This window comes from Acipenser ruthenus, chromosome 6 (assembly GCF_902713425.1).
Source record: "Acipenser ruthenus chromosome 6, fAciRut3.2 maternal haplotype, whole genome shotgun sequence".
In the NCBI taxonomy this organism is placed as follows: Eukaryota; Metazoa; Chordata; class Actinopteri; order Acipenseriformes; family Acipenseridae; genus Acipenser; species Acipenser ruthenus.
Genome location: NC_081194.1, coordinates 25,083,412 through 25,107,469, shown reverse-complemented (window position 1 = coordinate 25,107,469; position 24,058 = coordinate 25,083,412). Strand labels below are relative to the sequence as shown.

The 24,058-nt window shown below is 36.3% G+C and overlaps 1 protein-coding gene across 7 annotated transcripts in view; it reads left to right on the top strand.

The window, feature by feature from the left end:
- Positions 1 to 24,058, top strand: part of LOC117411059 (1-phosphatidylinositol 4,5-bisphosphate phosphodiesterase beta-4) — a 145,500-nt gene that overhangs the window by 107,133 nt on the left and 14,309 nt on the right. For all 7 annotated transcript variants that reach the window (XM_059025281.1, XM_034921636.2, XM_034921634.2 and 4 more), the window contains 13 exons: positions 50 to 134; positions 2,594 to 2,718; positions 3,234 to 3,285; positions 4,875 to 4,977; positions 6,015 to 6,179; positions 8,644 to 8,848; positions 10,646 to 10,734; positions 12,697 to 12,847; positions 13,241 to 13,293; positions 14,744 to 14,809; positions 17,594 to 17,709; positions 17,825 to 17,900; positions 20,235 to 20,410. In XM_059025281.1, coding sequence (XP_058881264.1) covers positions 50 to 134; positions 2,594 to 2,718; positions 3,234 to 3,285; positions 4,875 to 4,977; positions 6,015 to 6,179; positions 8,644 to 8,848; positions 10,646 to 10,734; positions 12,697 to 12,847; positions 13,241 to 13,293; positions 14,744 to 14,809; positions 17,594 to 17,709; positions 17,825 to 17,900; positions 20,235 to 20,410 — 1,462 coding nt within the window. The remainder of the gene's footprint in view (positions 1 to 49; positions 135 to 2,593; positions 2,719 to 3,233; positions 3,286 to 4,874; positions 4,978 to 6,014; positions 6,180 to 8,643; positions 8,849 to 10,645; positions 10,735 to 12,696; positions 12,848 to 13,240; positions 13,294 to 14,743; positions 14,810 to 17,593; positions 17,710 to 17,824; positions 17,901 to 20,234; positions 20,411 to 24,058) is intronic.

Genomic DNA, 24,058 nt, shown 5'->3' with positions numbered 1-24,058 from the left:
GTTCTTGAATTACTATATGTTGTTTTTTTTTTGTATGTTTTTCTTTTAGAAAGGAACATCCATCACAACATGTCATCTTTCAATGAATCAGTTGGACTGGGATATTTGAAGACTAACGCCATAGAATTTGTAAAGTATCCTTTGATGCCAACTAAAATGGCAGAATGCAGATGTGTTTATATCAAGGCTTAAGCCGATCTGGTAAAAAAAAAAAAAAAAAAAAAAAACTGAGCTACTGAGTCTTCAGCTTACTCTGGTTTCACAATGCTGTATGAACATTACAGAGTGCATTATATTCTGTGACATTACACTCTTTGTAAGATGTTATAAAAAGGGGGTCTTTAGATAAAAGGTCTTAATGAAGCACTTGCCTGGGGCGCAGTGGTGTTTAAATTGTTCACAATCTTGGAATTAAATGACCAAATGTTTTTAACATAAGAAAGAATTAAGCATGAATTCAAGTAAACATTACCTTATACAGTATTTAATTCTGGTGAGTTATGCGTGTTCCATTTGTGCATTTGTCTCTATGGATACCAAAAAGATTGACTCATCTCTCAGACATGTATTATGTTTGACTCACTCTCAACAAAACATACTTCACATTGCCAGGCTACTAGCTCTTGAGACCATTCACTTTTTTTTTTTTTATGTAATTAACACTTGATCTTCCATTCAGCTTATGTTGTTTACAGTTTGATCCAGGTATAAAGTGCAAATTACAGTATAACTTTTCTAAATGGTTTACAATATTAAGAGTTAAAGCTGCAGGCACACAGTCTTCCCCTTCTAACCTTCATCAAATAATCTGCTTCTGTCACTTTTGAAACAACACAACAATCCATCCTTCTGCTATTGCCGTCAGCAGCAGACGGGGATACGTGCCACATGTAAGATCTGTATCGTTTGCTCCCTTTGTGTACTGATAACATTTTACAAGAAACATACAAAATATATTTTTTCAACATAGGCTTGAATTAAAAAAACATGGTAGCATGGTGTGCAGGGTGAGTCATACAGTCAAGGGAGCGCAGGTTCGCGTCCTGGCATTGCTCTGGCGCTCGTGTTGTTTAGGGAGGCAAAACATCAGCAACTGTTTCCCCTCATCACACTACAGCAGATCCTACTGGCTAGATTAAAATGTGGATTTCATAAAACTTTCGCAGGGCTGCGACGTCGCAGATTTTTACTGAAACTTGCGACAGCCAGAGCAAGTAGCAATTTTTATTGCAGATCCTTTTATTAGCTCATACCATGACGCTCATACTACTAGTTGGTTGTCGATATGGCAGAGAAATCAGAAGGGAAAGAGTAATTAGGGACCGCTCAAATCTTTTTGATGCTTATATAGACTCAGAATTAATATCAAAGAACCGATTGCCAAGAAGGGAGATAACTAATCTGTGCGATTTATTAGATCAAGAAATTAGCCATATTCTAGATGGATCTGAAGTCCCCTGCTGTGAACGAGCACCTGTACATATGCAAGAAAGGTTTTCATTCCATTAATATCCAAGTGATCTCAGATGCCAACATGTCTGTGTTAGATACTGTCATTCAATACCTTGAGAGTACAAATGGCAGTTTAGTTTGGACGAATTGTGATATCGGCGATCGATTTGCCAGTGAAGATACTGGTGATGGATGGCTTTTGGGAGACAGTAAAATAATAATAATAATAATAATAATAATAATAATAATGATAATAATAATAATAATAATAATAATAATAATAATAATAATAATAATAATAATAATCTATTTTCATTATTGGGTACTTCAATGGATAACAGAATACGTGTTTACTTACGTTGGGTCACAGGTAGCAGGAAGAGCTTCACTATCTGCTTTTTTTTTGGCTTATTTTAATCCTCTTTCAATACCAGCAAAAGCGACTTTACCAATTATATTTAGGACCATTTATTTTTTCCTCCCCAGTGAGGTCTTTTTCATCTCCCTTTTCTTTTAATTTCGTTCTGCTCGCGTTCTTATTTCAGCTAGTGATCTCGGCCCTCCCAATTTTGTCTTGATTAACCATTCCAATAATTGTATCAATTTCTTTTTTTGAAAAATGGGCTTTCCTTGGCACACCTGCCATTGTATGTAATTAGGTAATCTGTCACTGTGCTTTAAAGTTGTACCTTAGTTACTGAGTTTTTGCAATGCAGATCGCAAAAGAGTGACGACAAGCGACAGAGCTTTTATGAAACGGTTCCCTGGTCAGCTCAGGCAGATACCTGCAGGGGTGGCCTTTGTCCTCCAGAGGCTGGTAGCTCACTGACAATTATTTTTTTTTTTTTTTTTTTTTTCATATATGGTCACATAACATTTGGAAGTAAGATGGATAATAAGAAGAAACTTCTTTCAGTGAAAACTGGTCAATTGCCATGTGTTTTAACTATCAGTACATTACCTTTTTATCGGCAGTCCTAAGTTTGATTTAATGATAATAAAAACATTTATAAATGTATAGGGCATTGTAAATAAAAATTATTAGATTACAAATAACATACCTCAAATATGAAATATTTTATAAATGAAAAAATGCCAGAAAAAAAGCAAATGCTTAATTTTTCCTTAATGAGATGCACAGTTATAATAAACGCCAAATGAGTCGAATCTACCCCAAAGGAGGCAGAGTGGATTCCAGTAATTACATGCCTCAGATCTTCTGGAACGCTGGCTGCCAGATGGTCTCACTGAACTACCAGACCCCAGGTAAAAGATGCTGTCCACTCAACCCAAATCCCAATGTAGGGACAGAGCGGTAACTCGCAAACAGATGCCACAATTTTGCTTATGGCATTTTTGGATACAGGCATATGGCTTGATGTGAAATCATGTGTAGAGAATCACAAAAGCATGAGAAGTGAGTAAGGTGAAAATGGAACAACAGTAGCAGTGTTTTAAGAAATGAAATATTCCATTATTGAACCCTGCTATGAACTAAGGGTGTCCAATGCATTTTTTCCCCCAATGTAAATCCACCTTCACTCCACATCGTCTAATCATAACTGCTTTTTTTATAGTACAAAAGAAAAAAACTAATCTGTGACTTCAACTGTGTTGTTGCTACATACATGAAAAAAACTCTTGTGACTAGAATTGTGTTGATTGAAAATCCAATAAATCTTATATCCTTCTGGAGAATTACATGCAGTGCATTCAAGCTTGCTGTCAACTGGGACTGTAATTTACTAAGATCCTTTCCTGTTTCCTTCTATTTGTTTCAGATTTGGCAATGCAGTTGAACCAGGGGAAGTTTGAGTATAATGGATCATTTGGGTGAGTACTGTATTGTATTTAAACCATTATCATCCTGTGTAAGAACACAGTACCTCGTAAGCACAACCAGATCTAACATATAACTGCAAGTCACGTTTAAGGAAATGGAATAACAAAATAAATGATTTTACGTTTCAGTCCCGTATTGTAAGATGTCACTTACACTCATCTTCCACTCACACTGACTTAAGTGCAGCTGGAGGGGCTGTGCATACTCATTGTCTTGGTTTACATGCAAAAATAAGAATTAGTCACCTGTTTGGCATGCTGTTTTGGTTGTACCTTTTGGGCAATTTGGGTTTACATGTAGTTTTCTTTTAGGGAGAGAAATTCAAATGACATAAGATATTAAAATATGGGAGGGCATGTTTAAATGTTTCTGTCAATGCAGCTTTCTTAAACTGGGTTTACAAGAAATGTGTTGCTTGTGTTGAACAACCGCAAGTGCAGCCTGCCTCATTTGGCCACCTAAAAAATAAAATAAAAAAGCAAAGAAATGAAACAAAGTCCAGACATATCATTACAGATACCAAAAAATACCAACATTCCATAAAAGCGCTTTGCACGATCCATGCATTATTTGCTCAACTTTGACTACATACATATTTATGTACATATTATACACATACATATATAATATATACATTGTTACCTACATAAGGGTAGCTTCAGCAATTCTCATCCTTATTGTAGTAGACGTGTAAGTGTAAAGGATAAGCAATATATTTCTATGCTTTGCAAAGTGTTTCGTTGTTATTATTATTCTTAGTGTTATAATTTTGCAAAGAGCTTTGTAATAACATCAGTATTTATTTTTCTAACTTTATAAAACAACTCAGTTATAAAGCACTATTATAGGAGTTACCTGCAAATATCACTAATTTCAAATGTTGTATAAACCACATAAAAAAAACATACTGAATGAAGAGGTCTTTAAACCCCTAGTTTTATTATTATTATTATTATTATTATTATTATTATTATTATTATTATTATTATTATTATTGTTGTTATTATTCAATTTGGCGAAAGAAACTTGTCAGGGCTACTTTCAGCAGAATTGGCCTTTAGTTATATTAGAAAGTGTCAAGGACATATGGTACAACTTTCAAATTTGTTGCCATGCCAAAAATGTGTAATTTTAAGTAAATTTGTGTAGGTTTTTAGTGTGCAAAGACGATTTACCCACCCCTTTTAGCCGTACATCAAACCAATGACTTTCATACTGTTACAAATATAAAAAGTCCTCACTCAGGTCTTTAGAGACTTCACTCTGGACAGTTTTTAAAATTGTGCAAAATCTAGCAGCATCAATACTGACAAATTGAAGTTAAGTGGTCAAGAAGTGTAACCTGCACACTAAATTTAACTGCTACCCATCACTCACTTCAATCTTAGTGAGGTTTCTGAATGGAACATAAGATTATCTCTGCACCATCTCCCCTGGGTGAGTGCCATGCCCCCCTCAGTGAATGGCATTTCTAGGAGGATTGGTTTGGCCATTAGGTTGCAGAAGTTATTGAGAGTATGTAATTTTGTACAGATGAGCCAATGGATATATGTCCCATACTTGTTCTTGTTCATTCCAGGTACTTGCTCAAACCTGACTTTATGCGTCGCCCTGACCGAATGTTTGACCCTTTTTCAGAAACACCTGTAGATGGTGTTATTGCAGCTACTTGTTCTGTTCAGGTAAGTTTTTACATTTACATCTTTACATATATCTGTATTGGTTAGTATTTCCATTAGCAGTTACCAATTTATAGCAATATAGCTTAACTGTAAATACAAAATATACTTGTCAACGTGGTCTAAAAAGTAAGGGGGTTTAATTGTTTATTTACTATTGTCTACTGTTTTGTTAATTCTTTTTTTCTCAGCATTGATATTCCCTATGTTCTATTTACGTGACCTCATGCATTAACCTGTTACTCTACACTTCATAAAGTATATTTTTGAAAATGTTTGTAAAAAATACCAGTTTAATTATAATCATAATTTTCATATATGTATTGCATGTCATGCAGCCATTCTTATTATTATTATTATTAATTTCTTAGCAGACACCCTTATCCAGGGCGACTTACAATTGTTACATGATATCACATTATTTTTACATACAATTACATTATTTCTTTACACATTATTTTTACATACAATTGCCCATTTATACAGTTGGGTTTTTACTGGAGCAATCTAGGTAAAATACCTTGCTCAAGGGTACAGCAGCAGTGTCCCCAACCAGGGATTGAACCCACGACCCTACGGTCAAGAGTCCAGAGTCCTAACCACTACTCCACACTGCTGCCATTCTAGTCAAAATCCTATTTGATCTTTTCAACCATTTTTGTGGGATTTTGTGTTCATGTATTGGGCCACTTATTTACCCACTCGCTACATTCTCTGGTAACCATTGCCTTATTATATAACATCTAACTAGAGACATAGCAAGTTAGTCAGGTCGATCACCAATAGAAGAGCAATAAAAAAAAAAAAACACTGGAACATATCCACCACAATACTTGTTTCTTCATTTTAACCCACTTGTACCAATATATTACACCTATAAATCCACAAATCAATAAATATTGGTTGAGTACCAAAGACAACAGAGCAAAGGTATTTCCCAGCACTGAATTATTTTTCATTTTCACCATGTTGGGCCTACTGTAGATAAAGTTCTCTGTTGGCTTCAAATTGTTATTGCCTAATCAATGTATTTTGTATAGGTTTTTTCAGGCCAGTTTTTATCAGACAAGAAAATTGGCACATATGTAGAGGTGGACATGTATGGGTTACCCACAGACACCATACGCAAGGAGTTCCGGACCCGAATGGTAATGAACAATGGTCTGAACCCTGTTTACAATGAGGAGCCTTTTGTATTTAGAAAGGTTTGTAACAGTTACTTTTGTATTTATTGTTTTTCATTTATTTGAAGTAGTCTGATGTTCTAGTGCGTCAGGGAACTGTTTCACAGAGAGAATCCAGGAAACAGTTGGATTAGCATTTATTCCTTCCCTTTGAAGAATATGAGGACAGGACAGCTGCAGAATCTGAGCTATATTCATTAGACTTTGTAGCTTTGTTTTGGATGGACATTGGCATCAGTTTTGAGTGACGCAAGGTCAAGGATCTTAATAACATTTCAAACAGAGTAAATATGCAGAGTGCGTATTACTTTTGGGACATTAGGTGCTCTCAAAAAAGGTCAGATTCCTTTTTCTACTTAGAAGGTAATATTTTGAAAGGGATTTTATACATTCTGTATTTTCTTGTCAAGCCTATTTGATATCCCATTATGTGTCTTCTCTCAAATTATCTAATGTTGTTCCTGCTAAGAATTTTTTTCACCAGTCTAATTATTGAATGAAAAATGTGTGTATTCACCCATTTCTAAAAGTCAATTTATTGCAGTGAACTTTTAGAAGGGGTTAAAAATGTATGTGTTTGCCTGAATAGTTATGGTAGTAAGCATAGTAAATAGTGACCTAAGCAGAAAGAATAGACTGGTAAAGAAGACCAGTGTGATATTAAACAGGAAGGAAATAACATGAATATGAAGATAAGAAGTGGGAATATTGTTGTATTTTGTGTATTATGTATTATACTGTACCACTTATATAAAAAAATATTTGACTAGTTGGAAGTTTTAGAACAGATGCTAATGTATTATTTCATAAACAAAAAAACAAATGAAAACATATTCTTAACCAAATGATACAAAAATGATTACATAAATAATATACAGGTAACAAGCTCCTCATCCCCAGTTGTACTGCTTTCCTGGTAACATGGATACTGAGGTAATATTATACTTGTGAGATGTCTTGCTCATTAAAATATTTTGTATATTTTTTTTAAAAAAGAGATGATTATCTATTCAGAGATTAAAAGGCATTAAGGGGTCTGGTTGCAGGAAAATGGGCAATAAAATTCCTGCCCCTAGTTTTGCTGTAAATCATGTGTTATTTCCATAATTTGTGTTGGTACTGTATATAGTGTGCCTTTTTATACAATGAGCCAGAGTGCTTTGTGTGTCGAATCTTTTTAAAGGTTGTAGATTATTAGTTCAAGTCTTGTGCTGTTAGGAGATAATGCCTCATGAGCTATAGAACTAACATCAGATCAAATGTAAGCCAATACAAATATTTAGCATGCCATTGGAAACCTACACATGGCCCCATTATTTGTTTTCAAACACATGTTCTCTTGAACTCCCCTGATAGCCATACTGAAACGATGGACAGCTGGCTTTTCTGTATAAAGTGTAGTGTGAATAGTATTGTGTATCTATTTACTGGAGTCTGCTGTTTCCCAGATTCCACACAAGAAGTACAATCTGGTGAGCCGGAATGTGTTAGTGCCTTTTTTATTATATATAATTAATTATCCTGTTTCCTAACATAGGGCTTTTAATGGCTTTTTTTTCCATTATTGTCATTCAGTTTGAAGTTAAGTAAAATAATCAGTTAAAAAAAAAAGAAAAATGATATACAGTATATATATATATATATATATATATATATATATATATATATATATATATATATATATATACACATACATACATGGATGAAGGCTATATTTGCATCCTGAGCCAGTCTAAAAAAAAAAAAAAAGACATAATACCACAGTAGTGATGTCAAAAAGTGAATTCCTCTAGAGGAAAATATATTTTGACCCATTCGACTCCTCGAGACCCATCACTTTCAATTCAAACACAAAATGTCTCGTTTTTAATCACTCAACAACACCCACATTTACAGAAATGTCCATTAATGATCAACACAATGAGAATACGTTAAAAAAAAAAAATTATGTAAAGCTGGTACATTCGTATCTCAGAGAAACTGAAGAAACAGATAACGACATAGAACATCATAGTACAGCACTGAAACACTACTTTTAAAAAAACGAACTGTACTGCCGAATCTCGTCTTCTTTAATATTAGCATCACAAGGGTATCCATGTATTATAAAAAATAAGAGATGGGCCTCTTCAGTGAGTTACAGGAAAACAATTCCATCTCGGGATTCTGTGACAGTTTCTAAATTAATTTTGATGTCACAGAAACCCAAAATGAAATTATTTTCCTGTAACTCACTGAAGCCCATCTATTATTCTATATATAATGTGTGTGTGTGTGTGTGTGTGTATATATATATATATATATATATATGAAAATCTTGATTCTGTTGTCAAACACAGTGATATCTGTTTTAATGATCTAAAATGAGGCACATCACCTGAAGAAGATAAAGGTTAGCTGTATTGTGATTTGCCACAGTTCAGATCATTGAAGCTGCAGCAGTCAGTGAATGTTTTAATAAAACCAGTCTTTCCGTTATGTTTAGGTGATTCTGCCTGACCTTGCTGTACTCAGAATTGCAGTTTATGATGACAATAACAAGTTGATTGGTCAGAGAATTCTACCTCTGGATGGTCTTCAGGCTGGCTACAGACACATCTCCCTACGAAATGAAGGCAACAAACCTTTATCACTGCCAACCATTTTCTGTAACATTGTTTTAAAAACATATGTTCCGGATGGATTTGGAGGTAAGGACAATCCAAAATAAGATTCTGCATTTTTCTGATTACGTCTCAGCTTTCTCAGTAGGCCTGGGATGTGTGTGAGACGGGTCTACAGTGTGTATGAATGTACAGTATGTGCATTGAGGCTCATCTTGGTGGCAGGGCATTTTAATTAATCATGTGAACATTTAAAGCTTAATAAACTGTGGAAGTAAGTCATGAAACTGATAGGTTTAAATAATAATTTCAGGTCATTGCAATGACCACTCACAAGTGAATTGATGTTTAAGACTATGGACCAATGAATGCACCTGTGATGAAACTGTATGTTTGTAACATTTAGTGGATATTAAATAGCTGTAACTACACTATACAACAGGTTTTGTTTAAATGACCTAAATGAGATTTTTTAAATTACAAATACTTTACAGAGATGAACATTTTTAATTGAATCAGTCACCAATGAGAATATCACCAATGAGTGATTCAGGTTTGACATTATAAAGAAATAAAAAGAACACTTCATTCAGGCTTTGACCCATTAGTTGTTATTATCATTTGTTTTACAATATTAACACTTGAAAGAGCATTATCAGGATATTTTAGCAACTGTCATTTTAATATTTAATAACTCAATGACATCATTATATATTTTATATTTTTTATTTTGTATTTGTTTGTTTATGTATTGAATTAGACAAAATAACATGCATTCAAAATGTTAGCAGTCTCCCTTAATACTGTATTGTAAGGGTGAGACTCAGATGACATCCTAATGCTTTGGCTTTGGTCATTATAACCAGCCCTCAAGGATGCTGCTGTCAGGACACAAGGGGACCCTCGGACCAAACATGTATTAAATGCACATCAGAGCTTAACACAGTTAATAATAAAATATATGACTCCAGAGAAATTGTAGCTGTCAGGTTTTAACATGCAGTTTGTATGTCCTCCAGACCTAAAATGGAAATGTCCACTAACTCAAACCAATGAAGCTGTTATTTGCATATATCTTTAATGCATGTTCTTTGTTGTTGTTTTTCCATAATAAACATAAAATTACATAATAAAGGTCTTTATAAATCAGCAGATGTTGTTTTTGAAATTCCTGACATTGGGTTCAAGGATGTTTCTGCTTTTAGTATACTGAAGAAAAAGCAAATTATACATTTACGGACATTAAAATTTGAGCTTACTTGCAAGAAAGTGAACACAGATTCTAATTTCAATATATATTTATGAAACCTCTAATTTAGTTTAAAGGTAGCGAAGTAGTAAATTTATTATTTACTTTGTCAAGTGTGTTTTTTCACTAATAAACAAAGCCCGTACACTGAGAAAATACAGAAATCAAAGATCGTTTTAGCTAAAAAGCAAGATTTGTATTTTTCATTTCAAACAATTCCAGAATATAAAGCCCTAAAAACACCATAAAGAAAATGCATGCACCATTAACTGGCATCATTTTCATAGCACCATTACAGACAACATTCAGATCAAATCAATTTCTCTGTTTCATACAGGCTGGAAACGTCTTCATTTTCCATACACCCAAGGGGGTATAGCTTTCTGACTAACCTACTTTGATGGTCATAAATACTTCATCTCTTGCTTTAACAGGCTATGCCTTTTCTTCTGTGTATGATAAATGCTGCATGTATACACACATGATGTGTATTATATGTTGTACTGTTTGCTTTAAGAGCTCATATTTTTAACCAATTATTTTAGACTTCGGAGTAAATCATTTACCGCTATCAGTCCAATTTCTGGAAACACCTCATAACAGATCTGTTAATTTTTTTTTTTTTTTTTTTTTAGCTATTGTTGATGCTCTGTCTGATCCAAAGAAGTTTTTATCTATCACGGAAAAGAGGGCTGACCAAATGAGGGCTATGGGTATTGAAACTGTAAGTAAAATCAGCATTTAGAGCTGCTATTATGCAGGGCCCAATTCAATAAAGCTCTGTGTGCAAACATATGTGTGCCCATGTTTGGTACTGGCGTAACACCATTTAAATGCCAGGTAGTGAGCAAAAATCAACAGGGGATCAGCTAAGGTCTTTAACATGCGTAAACCTTTTAAGATGTTCAAAATTCCTGGTTTTAAGGGCCATGACAACATATTTTGCAGAGACTGTTGACATGTGTAAAAATTATTATACACTTATTAGTTAAAATTTTTTTTTAAAAAAAACGTACAAATAATTTAAACACATACAAATCATGGCATCCCCTCAGACAGTGGGACATGACATTAAGAAATGATTGTGATGCATTGTGGACCTGGTATAAATTCACCCAGACCAGTTCCGTCTCATTAGCAAGGCCTTGCAAGCTCATGTATGAGCAGTGGAGCATCCTATTTGCACAGCAGGTTGGTGTATTTGGCTGCAGGGGAATAATGGAAACATTTCAGCTGGTCCTTTGTTAGTTTAATTTTAATGGGATTACCCTTTTAACCCTGCTTTATCTGTAATGTTCTTATTTTTCTGTTATTAAAGTTTTTTAACATTCCCTAAAGCTTAAGACAATCTGCACTGGTAGCTGTGGTCATTATGGTGGTTTGATATACATTATTATGTATAATATGCCTCATGCCTGTTGCGATAGTCTCCGGCTAAGAGAAGACCCCTCAGGAAGCAAGCAAAGTGTTGTTATAGCCGAAGCATTCTCTAAGACGGAGTTAGCCACCAGACACGATATGAATCAATAAATACATACATATGCATTACTTGTCATGACGCACGTGCATCAACATATGAAATTAACTGAAAAAGTAAAAGAAAAAAGCAATAGGCAAGTGTATGTTAATAAACTATAATAATAAAGTAACAGACAAACTAACGTTAATAAACTAACTGTCAAACTAAATTAACACAGCACCCTTACACACGTTAAATGCAGCAGCAATATACAAGACATGCACATTATTTAACAGAATGGTGAAGAAACTCACCAGAACGAGAAACATCAAATTGCTTGGCGACATGTGTCTGATTTAGGTTTTTTTTCCAGAGCTTGAACAATTTCGAACTTTTTGTAGCAAGAGAAACAGCGGCGCATTTTGCCGTTTGTTTACATGACATTTTGTATCGAAGAGGTGCACTCGTGGAAATCGGAATACCAAATAATTCAATGATATGATGGCGGTTCTGGAAAGATTTAATAAACCAATCAATCTGCCTCAAGACACTCACGTGATGAAAAATCGCTTTTGAAAAGACTGAATAAAATTTAAGTTTGATGATAATAAGTTATCAGGTTACAAAACAGTACTGTATCCGTTGTGAACGAATCACTATCGGTGTTCTTTTAAGAAAAGTTCCTGTTCCTTTAGCCGGAGCATTTACAATGGGAAAAATCTGTTTCACCACGAGGGTGTTCTCTTAGGCCAGGGGTGGGCAATTCTGGTCCTGGAGGGCCGGTGTCCCTCCTGGCTTTTGTTCCAATTTTGCCCTAAATTACTTAATTGTATCAATTATTACCAATTATTGGTCAAATTATGTAATTTAGAGCGCAGGCCTTAGGCGGTGTTCCTGTATGCAGAGACTACTGTTTCTAGTATGCATTGGGTAGAAGTCAAAGAATCTTTGGGGGAATGTTAATGTTCCTACATTTTTTAGTATTCAAATAACAGATGATCAGTGGTAATTGTTTACTCCTTAGCTTTCTGTGGTTGGGGTTTAATGAGAATGTGCATTTATTTCTAAATGTTTAATTATTTGTGTTATTTTAACATAACTGTAAATGTAACACCCTAAAAAGAATAAAAACAAATCAACACATAAAAAAAAAAAAAAATTAAATAGCTATAAATAGTGTAACCGTGTTGACCTAATACAGTAAAAAATATTTTCTGTTTTTTGTAGAGTGACATTGCAGATGTGCCAAATGACAGCTCTAAGAATGACAAAAAAGGAAAGGTCAACCAAGTCAAAATTAGTGTGACACCTCAGAGCAGCTCTGAGTTGAGACAAAATTCAATGTCTGGCCAGGGAATTGGTAATGATGCCAAGAAAGGTAAGTGATGCAGTAACATTATATACTAACGTTTTCAAAAGTAATGATTCTTAAACATAGATCACACTTATTGCATTACATTCACAACACCTTTTTATGCAGCTGGTACTTTCTGTAAGTATGGGCCTAAAAACTGAAAACATGTTATAGAATAGGGTGAATAATACAATCTGTTAAGCTGACATGTTTATTAAATTAGACAGTAAAAGTACTTATCCTTGTATCACACGGTTTTTAATTCATACACCAGTACCACTTGTAAAGAATGGGTACGTTTCTCTCTATCCTACTGCATTTGCATTGTCAGCATCCTATTAGACAGTTGAAGTTATTCTTAATGTGGAAAAATAAAAACTAATAGACTAACATTTACCCTTTGCACTTTATTTCTAGACACAGCAGCACTTGTGCCTAAGGTGAATATTGATGACTTGAAACAGATGAAGGTAAATTCAGCAGTTTTCAATTAATCAGTTTTAAAAACGGAATATTCTGTAAGTTTTATTACTGACTGAATTCTAGTCATTTGTAGATTGTTATAATTGTAGATATTAAGCATGCCGTCAAAACACCAGGGACTTAAAATGTTTTCACATTAACCATTCCTCTGGCTTGCCTGTCAGCATTTTCTGTTCATCCTCCTCTTCATGTTTTCCATTTCATTTTGTATTTATTCCTGTAATAGGGAGTGTAAGAGATTCAGAGAAACATGGAGGATGCTGTTGATATGCCTCCCAGGCACGCAGGATTTTTTTCACAAATATGAACAGAAATCACGTGACGCTATGGTAGCTCACACAGGACATATGCCAAAGCATTAAAAAGGCAGAATAAAATACTGTATGAAACAACGTGAAGACGGCAACCGCTATGCAACTATACAGAAGTTCCCGCTTACATACCCCGACCCCGGATATACACTCGTCATCAGCGGTTGTGCCTTCTTCGTCCCAGATTAAACAAACCCGACCCCAGTTACACACATGGCCATCTGTGGTTTCGGCTTCTTTCCTCTGGGTCTCTGATCCCAGTTAGACACAGTGATCGGATGAGGACTTCTTCATCCCAAAGCTTCGATCCCAGTTAAAACACATGGTGCTGGGTTTAGCTTTTAAAGATTTAAAAAGTAGCCCAGACTGTCTTGAGTCCTATGGCCTTGCAGCAGCCCCAAGGTGTATCAGCTGGACCCTTTTATTGTGCAAGACGCTCCACTGGGACACACCCACATGCTGGTTAGGGATAAGCAGCTGGCCAATCACCTGCTGCTTTTACCCACAACTGAACACAAAATCCCTGATCAAAAATATACTTTCTCATGTGCAGGGCCTCAGCCCTGCCACAATTCCTTTGTCAATTTCTGATCCTTATTCATTGAACATTTAACATATGTTTCATTAAAATAAATGTAAAAAGGTGTAAATTAAGCGCTGACATTATACAGCATTGATAGCAAAACGTTTAGAGTTAAACATATTTGCCGGAGGTATATAACCTCACAAGTCTCCCTGTTTCTCATGAAATCTCTGGTTCATCTATTCCCTCCCCGCTCTTGTGCTGGTGAAAGGTGCAGTTATAATAATTGAATTGAGACTGAATTCTTCACACTGTAGCTGCAGCTCATGCAGCAGCAATGTGAGCTTTCTCACACTTCCTCAGTCCTGCCCAGGGAGAAGACCACCCTAAGGGTTGAGACATGATGGGCTAAATGCTCTGGACTTATTCATAACTTTTGTTATTATTTTATGTCCTGATGAGCTCTAAAAAAAAAAGAAAAAAGATGTAGGAACTGTGAAGTTTCACATGTTACACTAGCAAAGCTGTGATGGTGTATCTTGGTAGCCTGAAGACATCTCCAGTAACCATTGACATAAGAAAAATGTTGTTTTGTTTTTACAGACCTATATTAAGCTGACAAAGAAACAGCAAAAAGAGCTGAATGCCTTAAAGAAAAAACATGCCAAGGTATGACATCTGTTATCTTATGAAAACTAATAAGATCCAAAATATAAAATTACCTATATGGTAACAGTATCCTGGGATGGCCCCCTCTCGTTTGTAAACTTTCTTATGTTCTTCTTATGTTCTTGATCCAATCTGCTTGTGTAATAACTTCGTCCAGGTTGCATTAAAATCAGCTTCTTACAGGTGTAACAAGAATGAGTTTTATGAAGCATTGTTTCGATTTGAAAAGAAATGGCTGATTTTTGGCTAGAGATGAAAACCTGTGCTAATAAAAAGACCATTGCTTAGCAACTGTTTAATAGCTGGCAGAATCTGAATTTTTATTAAGTAGGCAAACTAAGGTTCGAGCAGAAAAGACAATTAGTGCTTATATATGCAGGCTCAAAGTAGACAGGTTAGAGAGAGCACTGGCCAGTTAATTGTAATTCATAGAGAGTAAAGTAGTAATTGTACTTCTGTTGCCCTGATCAAAAGGATTATGGTCTATTACAGGCAACCACAGCTGTTTTTCTTTTATTAGAGTCTTGTAAGCTACATATGTCCCAGTTTATATTAATCTAGGCGTATATCACAGCTGATTACATTACGGGTTGGCATTTATCTTTTTTTTATTTTATTATCCTTTAATACCTAATTAAAAAACGCATAAATATGATCTGTTGTGGACCTCCATTCAATATATAGGTGTCATATGTTATTTTGAAAGACACAAAATATTAATATGTAATAACACAAAATATCAGGCCGATTTTCAGTTGATTTGCTCATGAGCTAATTTTGACCTGCTCCACTTTTCAGAGTTTTGCTCCAAAATACAATTTTCAAAAGAAATGCATCCATAAGAAATACCACAGTGAACAAATGTGGTATTTATTGCACCTACTGGGGGCAGAGGGTTTCATGGTTACACTGCTGTTCCAGCTGAACTTAGAGAGAAGACATGTTTACAGTTTTAGTAAAGCAAGTCATATTCCATTCAGTTGAGTACTGTTATGCAGTGGAATAAGTTATATTCTGTTTTATGCAGCATAACACTGTGGGTTATGTATGTGTGGTGGTATAACAAAACGGGACTGTTTACTGGATATTTATATGAAATTAAAGATGAATTGGACTCCGGTGATCTCACTACCATAAACAAATACTAGTAAATAGATATGATTGTGCTGAGCATTCTAAAGTGTACTGAGTGAAAACCAGAAGACCACAAAGATGGCATGCAATTGGAATAATAATTGGAACATATCATTTTTCCCTATAAAATATGACACAATTTCAGTTTCGAATATGTAGCTTTATTAATTAGACCAAACAGATATGTATTAAGCTGTTATTCAGTGCTGATATTAGTGCGTCATTACTTTCACTCTTTGTAGTTGCTCTTATGCTGCTGATAAAGCCAACACATGTATTTCCTGTAGAAACTGACGTCTGTCTGATGCAGAAGGGAGTTGTTTTTTTCTTTGATCCCCTTGAGAGCGCAGATATCTTATTGCATTCATTTTCATTTTAAAATGTCGCTTTTTGTTTCTCTGTGGAACAAGGTGGGCAACAGGAACTAGACTTAAATGTTAGTGTGGTAATGTACCGGTACTTCTTGAAACCAGCCATATGCTGCTCCTTCAGGGAAAGTGCATTGCTTTTTTATTGTTTGGGCAAGTTCATTTGCATCTCATTATCAGTCTTCCCTAGCTTAATGTGTAATGTATGAAATCAGTCACCTGTTAACAATTGCTGGCAGCTTAAAACACTGCTACACGTAAAACATCAATATGAGTTTTTTAAGGTAGTTTGCTACAGTTGTCGCATAAACCTACGTACATATTATTGCATGCATAAAGTTAGCTTGCGTACCACCATTTTTAATTATATTTATTTTCTACTGTATTCTGTAGAAAACTTTTTTTGTATGTATTTGTCAGGGGATGAAGAAAAAATGAAGACATTTTCATAGATGTCATAAACTGTAGGGAATTACCTTTATTATTATACAAATGCTCAATAGTTTAGTTCACATATCAAGTTAGGATTCCCCTTGCCATTTTCTCAGCTCGTAACTTATTCTGCACACATTCAACAGTAATTGGGTTTCAAGTTGTTGCTTGAGGAAAACAAGGAAAGATATACAGATATGATCTGCATTCTAACCAGAAGGCCAGACCAAAATGCTATTCATGGTTTACTTGGTCAGACTAGTGAGAAAAAAACAAGCTGGATCAAACACAAGATTAGAATATTATAAGAACAAACACTGGGATACATGTAATTGTTAATTGTTGTAATATAATTGTAAATGCAGTTATCATTTAAAGGTGCCATTGTGTTTTAAAACTTGCAAGCACAGAACTAAGGCAAAATACATAATTCATAACAAAATGACAAACCCACAGTGCTACCTTGGTTTTAGGAAGATGTGTAGTATAGGGTATTTGATGGTCTGTTATTTAAAAAGAAAAATAAAGATGCAATTCCAGTAATAATTAATTTGTAAAATGTATTTAATACAGTAGTTTTAGTTTTTTATAGTGTGATACAGCGAGTTATCAGCATCCTTGGTTCACTTTTCCAAAATGTATTATCTCCCTTATTTTGGCCCAGTAGCGGCACAGTGAGAAGGGTGTGACTATATATTGGTTTCCTAGTAGCCATGCAGGTTGCTAAATTTACAGAAATTGTAATAAAAAAAAAAACGTTTGCGGGATATTGAACACTTGATAAATATTAAAAAATTACATTAAATTGTGTCTTGGTTCAAATAACAGTTTATGTACATTTTTATTTCAGGATCACAGTGCCATGCAGAAGTCACATTGTACACATGTTGACAAAATATTGGCACAGCACGATAAAGAAAAACTGTCTTATGAAAAGCTTCTGGATAAAGCTATTAAGAAAAAAGGGTAACACTTTTGATATTAATAGATAAAATATATTTATTTGTATTAGATGATTAATATGTAGTATTTGCTGAACTACTGAAACACTGTCTAAGTTGTTAGTTTATTTTCATTTTAGAGAAAACAACTGTCTTGAAATGAAGAAAGAAACTGAAATTAAACTCCAAGCATTATCATCAGACCACAAAATAAAGGTAACCACATTTGTGATGTAGGTGTTTTTTTTAAGTTTTGTGTAACTCTTCCGATTTACATATTGTTTACACATTCTTCTCCATTTGGATGAAAGGGAAGACGTTAACTCCAGAATGTGATACTAAGAATACACTTTTTGCTTATGACCACATTTCAGTAACCACCCTGCATTCAGCAAGCAAGCTGTGTTTGGCAAGTTACATGCATGTTATGTTTATGTTTTTGGTTTCCTTTATTGAAAAACTACAAAGGTGAGACCTACATGGATGGGGTTTCCATGCAGTTTAAAAACCCAATTATCTCTCCATTGTCGTGATAATGTGAAATAGCATGCACATGTCACACACGTTGCTCACACTATAAGAAGTGTGCGGCCAAAAGATTGTATGACTTAAAAGGTAAATCGCCTTGTCATGCTAAAAAGCTGCACAAATTTGTTCATTTGCATTTGCAAGGAGAATGTATTTCCCTAAGAGAAAACTACTACCAAAATAGTGTGAGAAAAAGGTGACCTATTTTTATTTTCCATGAAAACCCCACCATTGTGACACAAATTGGTAGTGGTTAAATGTATTTCACATTATGTGCACAGGTCTTTTATGCACATGGTCACTATGGCACACAGTGGCACACAGAAGTCATAAGCAGCCCTGATGTTTGGGTCACACAAACAGCTGCAGCTCCCCCTCCTCCCCCAGAACACACAGCCCCTCACTCACACACCAGCGCTGCTGGAAATTTAACAGGTCATGAGTCAGGGAAGAATAGGCAAAGTCAATTTTAATCTTGGCCTGGAACAATAATCTAAGCATCATCATAGCATCACATGGGCCAGAGTTCTGCAATTTATTTTTCTTCCAAATGGCCACTTTACATTGCCCATGTATAAAATGAATTAAACAACTTTCAAATCTGTTCTTCTGGCTGGAAGAGAAGTTACAAATAAACAGTTATTTAGTAAAAGTCACATTAAGTCCAGTAGCTCAGAGATAAATTAAATAAAGGGTCTACAGTCAGTAAAAAGGTGAAACACAGTCTCCTCCTCTGTACAGAAAGCGCAGGCTGCGCTGGCCGCATGCTGCACTGGCCTCCGGGTCGATGCGGTGAACGTAGTGCCCCCTGGCAATTATGCAGTAGAGGATGTGGCACTGTAGATTCCCTGAACGCTTGGGCAGGGGCGGCTTGTACAGAGTCCTCCAAGCCAGAGCAGTGCTATATGCACAGTTCATGTGAGACCATCCACCTGATGTCAGACAGGGTCTGTAAAGCACCATCTTCCCTCCTGCCTCTCAAAAACAGCAGGGGACACCAGAAAGCTAGGGCAGGCTGGTTCCTGTTCTACAACGTCTCCTTCAGCCAGAACCTGGTCCAGCACCTCTCTAACCCTGGGAGAGAAAGAGTCTCTGAGTTAATTTAGAAATCTCTCTAGGACTCAGAGGGAGTGAACCTCCAGCTGCCTGGCTAGGCTCTCCACCTCTCTTCACCACCCAACAATCACCAGCAGCAGGGTTCTCAGTTTGGTGACCCCTCCTGCCACAAAACTGGAGCACAGCACCCCAGAATGGAAACTTTCCACAGGGAACAGAGGGTTGAAGAACAGAGGCTTCTCCAGCAGCGAGCTTGTTGTCAGAGAGTCATCCTGTCTCTCCACCCTGAGCACTTGCCAGACATTCAGCAGGTTTCTGTAGAAATCCGGGAGCCTGGAGATGTCTATCTTGGACAGGTCGAACAGGAACAGCTGCCAGTCCCAGCCCAGTCCCCTCACTCTGCGCAAGAAGGAGAAGGCCGTGTGTCTCCAGCTCAGCTCCGGAGAATAAGCAGCCGCTGCACCGCCTGCAACCGAAAAGCAGCCACATGACTGCACACATCTATTAGCCCTTAGCCCCTCTCACCCAGGGTTAGGTACAGGATGGCTGGCTGTAGCCAGTAATGTCTGTTCCAGAAGAACTGCAGCAGCTCTTATTGGATCTCAATCAGTAGCCCTGGGGGAGGGTCTAGATACACCAGTCTATGCCAAAGAATGAGGCCACCGGATCGTTTATCACAAGAACCCTCCCCCTGTAGGAGAACTGAGGGAGCAACCATCGCCAGCACTACAGCTTCCCCATGACTTTGTCCACCAGGCCATGACTTTGTCGTGGAATCCATGTATTATAAAAAACAACAAATGGGGCTGAAGTGAATTACTTTAAGTTATAGTTGCATCTTAGGGTTCTGCTGAATTAATCATAAACCACTCAAGCTTTGCTCTCGTGGTTTATAATGTCAACAGAACCCTCCGATGCAGTTATAATCTTGTAATTCACTGCAGCCCATCTATTTATTGATGACAGGTAAAAGAGATTGTGGCCCAACATACCAAGGAGTGGTCAGAGATGATCAACTCACACACTGTGGAGGAACAGGAGATTCGGGATCAGCATTTGGTCCAGCAGTGTGAACATTTGAAAAAACTCTTAGGTTCTGTTCAAGAGCAGCAAACCCAGCAACTTAAGCTTATTCATGACAGGTGAGTACACTCATCCATTGCCATGCTCATTCTAATCGTACTGTATATCTCTCTCTTTGTAATACTGTGTGTGTTCATTAATGCTGTTTAATTGCTGCAATCTGTATTTTACACTGATTTTATCATCACACCCTTTTGAGTACCATACTTAGAGAGTCATATTATGTTTGTGCATTTGCATTAAATGTGTGGGTTTTGTGAACATGTTACAAACGAAAGAGAAACAAAACACTTTATATACAGTACTGTGCAAAAGTTTTAGGCAGGTGTGAAAAAATGCTGTAAAGTAAGAATGCTTTCAAAAATAGACATGTTAATAGATTATATTTATCAATTAACTAAATGCAAAGTGAGTGAACAGAAGAAAAATCTAAATCAAATCCATATTTGGTGTGACCACCCTTTGCCTTCAAAACAGCATCAATTCTTCTAGGTACACTTGCACAAAGTCAGGGATTTTGTAGGCATATAGTCAGGTGTATGATTAAACAATTATACCACACAGGTGCTAATGATCATCAATTCAATATGTAGGTTGAAACACAATCATGAACTGAAACAGAAACAGCTGTGTAGGAGGAATAAAACTGGGTGAGGAACAGCCAAACTCAGCTAACAAGGTGAGGTTGCTGAAGACAGTTTACTGTCAAAAGTCATACACCATGGCAAGACTGAGCACAGCAACAAGACACAAGGTAGTTATACTGCATCAGCAAGGTCTCTCCCAGGCAGAAATTTCAAGGCAGACAGGGGTTTCCAGATGTGCTGTCCAAGCTCTTTTGAAGAAGCACAAAGAAACGGGCAACGTTGAGGACCGTAGACGCAGTGGTCGGCCAAGGAAACTTACTGCAGCAGATGAAAGACACATCATGCTTACTTCCCTTCGCAATCGGAAGATGTCCAGCTGTGCCATCAGCTCAGAATTGGCAGAAAACAGTGGGACCCTGGTACACCCATCTACTGTCCGGAGAAGTCTGGTCAGAAGTGGCCTTCATGGAAGACTTGCGGCCAAAAAGCCATACCTCCGACGTGGAAACAAGGCCAAGCGACTCAACTATGCACGAAAACACAGGAACTGGGGTGCAGAAAAATGGCATCAGGTGCTCTGGACTGATGAGTCAAAATTTGAAATATTTGGCTGTAGCAGAAGGTAGTTTGTTCGCCGAAGGGCTGGGGAGCGGTACACGAATGAGTGTCTGCAGGCAACAGTGAAGCATGGTGGAGGTTCCTTGCAAGTTTGGGGCTGCATTTCTGCAAATGGAGTTGGGGATTTGGTCAGAATGAATGGTCTCCTCAATGCTGAGAAGTACAGGCAGATACTTATCCATCATGCAATACCATCAGGGAGGCATCTGATTGGCCCCAAATTTATTCTGCATCATGACAACGACCCCAAACATACAGCGAAAGCCATTAAGAACTATCTTCAGCGTAAAGAAGAACAAGGAGTCCTGGAAGTGATGGTATGGCCCCCACAGAGCCCTGATCTCAACATCATCGAGTCTGTCTGGGATTACATGAAGAGAGAGAAGCAACTGAGGCTGCCTAAATCCACAGAAGAACTGTGGTTAGTTCTCCAAGATGTTTGGGCCAACCTACCTGCCGAGTTCCTTCAAAAACTGTGTGCAAGTGTACCTAGAAGAATTGATGCTGTTTTGAAGGCAAAGGGTGGTCACACCAAATATTGATTTGATGTAGATTTTTCTTCTGTTCACTCACTTTGCATTTTGTTAATTGATAAATATAAACTATTAACATGTCTATTTTTGAAAGCATTCTTACTTTACAGCATTTTTTCACACCTGCCTAAAACTTTTGCACAGTACTGTATATATATATATATATATATATATATATATATATATATATATATATATATATATATATATATATATATATTTTTTTTAAACTACAATCTTTTCATGAGACCTCTTATTTATAGTGCTAGTGTTTTCATGTTTAAATCATAAACCATAGGCTTGTTAGAGAATCCTAGAATGCTTGATGCTTTCTAGGTCACAGTGACAAAATTATACCGTGTATTATTTATAATATATATGATAATATTTACTTTTAAATAACACAGGGACTGAGAAGGATAATAAATTATTAGAAAACACGACTCGATATTAAAATTGTATTATTAATAGAAAAATAAATTCTGTTTAATTTTTTTTTTTTTAATTAGTTATATTTGTTCACATATAATAAGTATGTCTAATTGAGTATGCAGCGTGCTGGGTAAAGCGTGTTTCTTTTTCAGTGCTGCTAGGAGACCAAAACCATGTATAGTCAGGGGTATTTTAAGGCATACTTAACACAACATATCAGCAAGAGAATATGCTGCTTCTCAGCAACATTTTCTTTGTACAGAACCAGGTGACCCTTTAAGATTGTGTCATGCTAAGCTAAACTACATTAATTGAATAACCCATAAGCATCTAATAAATATAGAAAGTACCTTGCTATTTCTTTACCAATTACTGTAACAAGCAGCTGTAAGAGGCAGCTCAGATGCCTTTTCTTTTTTTTTATTTAGCCCTTAATAAACAAAAAGCAAAAGGTAGACATGTATATTTAGCTAAATGGTTCAATTCCTAAGCAATGCCACAAAATATGTTTAAAACATGTTTTGTTTCTCTTTGGTTCGTTATGAAGGGCAATAAACCCATGCAAAGGCGACAAAATTAACATGGCTGAATTACAGTGCACGAATCTTGAAGCACGATACTTAAAAGATTGTGATAAGTCAGTGTATAAAATTAAAAGCTAATGGGACACAAACACTTACATTTTGAACTAGGGATGCAACAGTTATGATTTTCCTGAACCGAAACCGACATTTTCGTCCCCAACCGAACAATATCGACAAAAGATAAACCCAAACTGAACCCAAAATGTTTGTACATTGAAAGTGTTGGCAGTGTCAGCACTAAGGGAGCTCACTGCACACTTTTCTGCATGTAGACTGTTCATATTAACATCCCTTTTAGAATTTTGACAAGACTTACCTAATTGATTCTGTCAGCCCTCAGTGGGGACAACTGCCGCTCCTGGGTGTTCAGATGTCTAGGGCTGTTTTCTTTTTAGGTTTGTTGATGAAAGGTGCTGGTTAAGTCACAATAAATCTAAACTGACTAAAACAGCCAACTGCAAAAGTATTGAAAGAAAATGAAGTGTTAGTGTTAGTTGAGGTCCCGAACCATTGTAAAACTGTAGGCAGTGAACTGGGCAGTGCTGTAGTGCAAATCGAGCGAAAGTGATGCTTGATAGTAATTTCAGGAAGACCGTGCTTACTACCAAGCACCTGGATTCAAAGGGGCATTGTATCCTACTGCTTGGATTCCTGGTGCAAATATCTGGAAGATGCTTTAAATTAGATTATTTTATGAGCAGGTCAGTTTATTTTTTTAATAAACTGTGTGCATGTATTATAATTAGTTAGTCTGATTTAACAGTGAGCTGCTGTTCTACTCAGATGTTATTTGTCACTTCCAACTGACCATGGCAACAATGGGGGTACAAGAAAATAAAAAGGCCAGGCAAGTCCAGTGCATAGTAGGATGGGTAGATCAAGAGCTCTACAGGTGCAGTTATACAGGTAGGTCTTGAAGAGGCGGCAGAAGGCAGTGAGAGACAGAGCAGTCC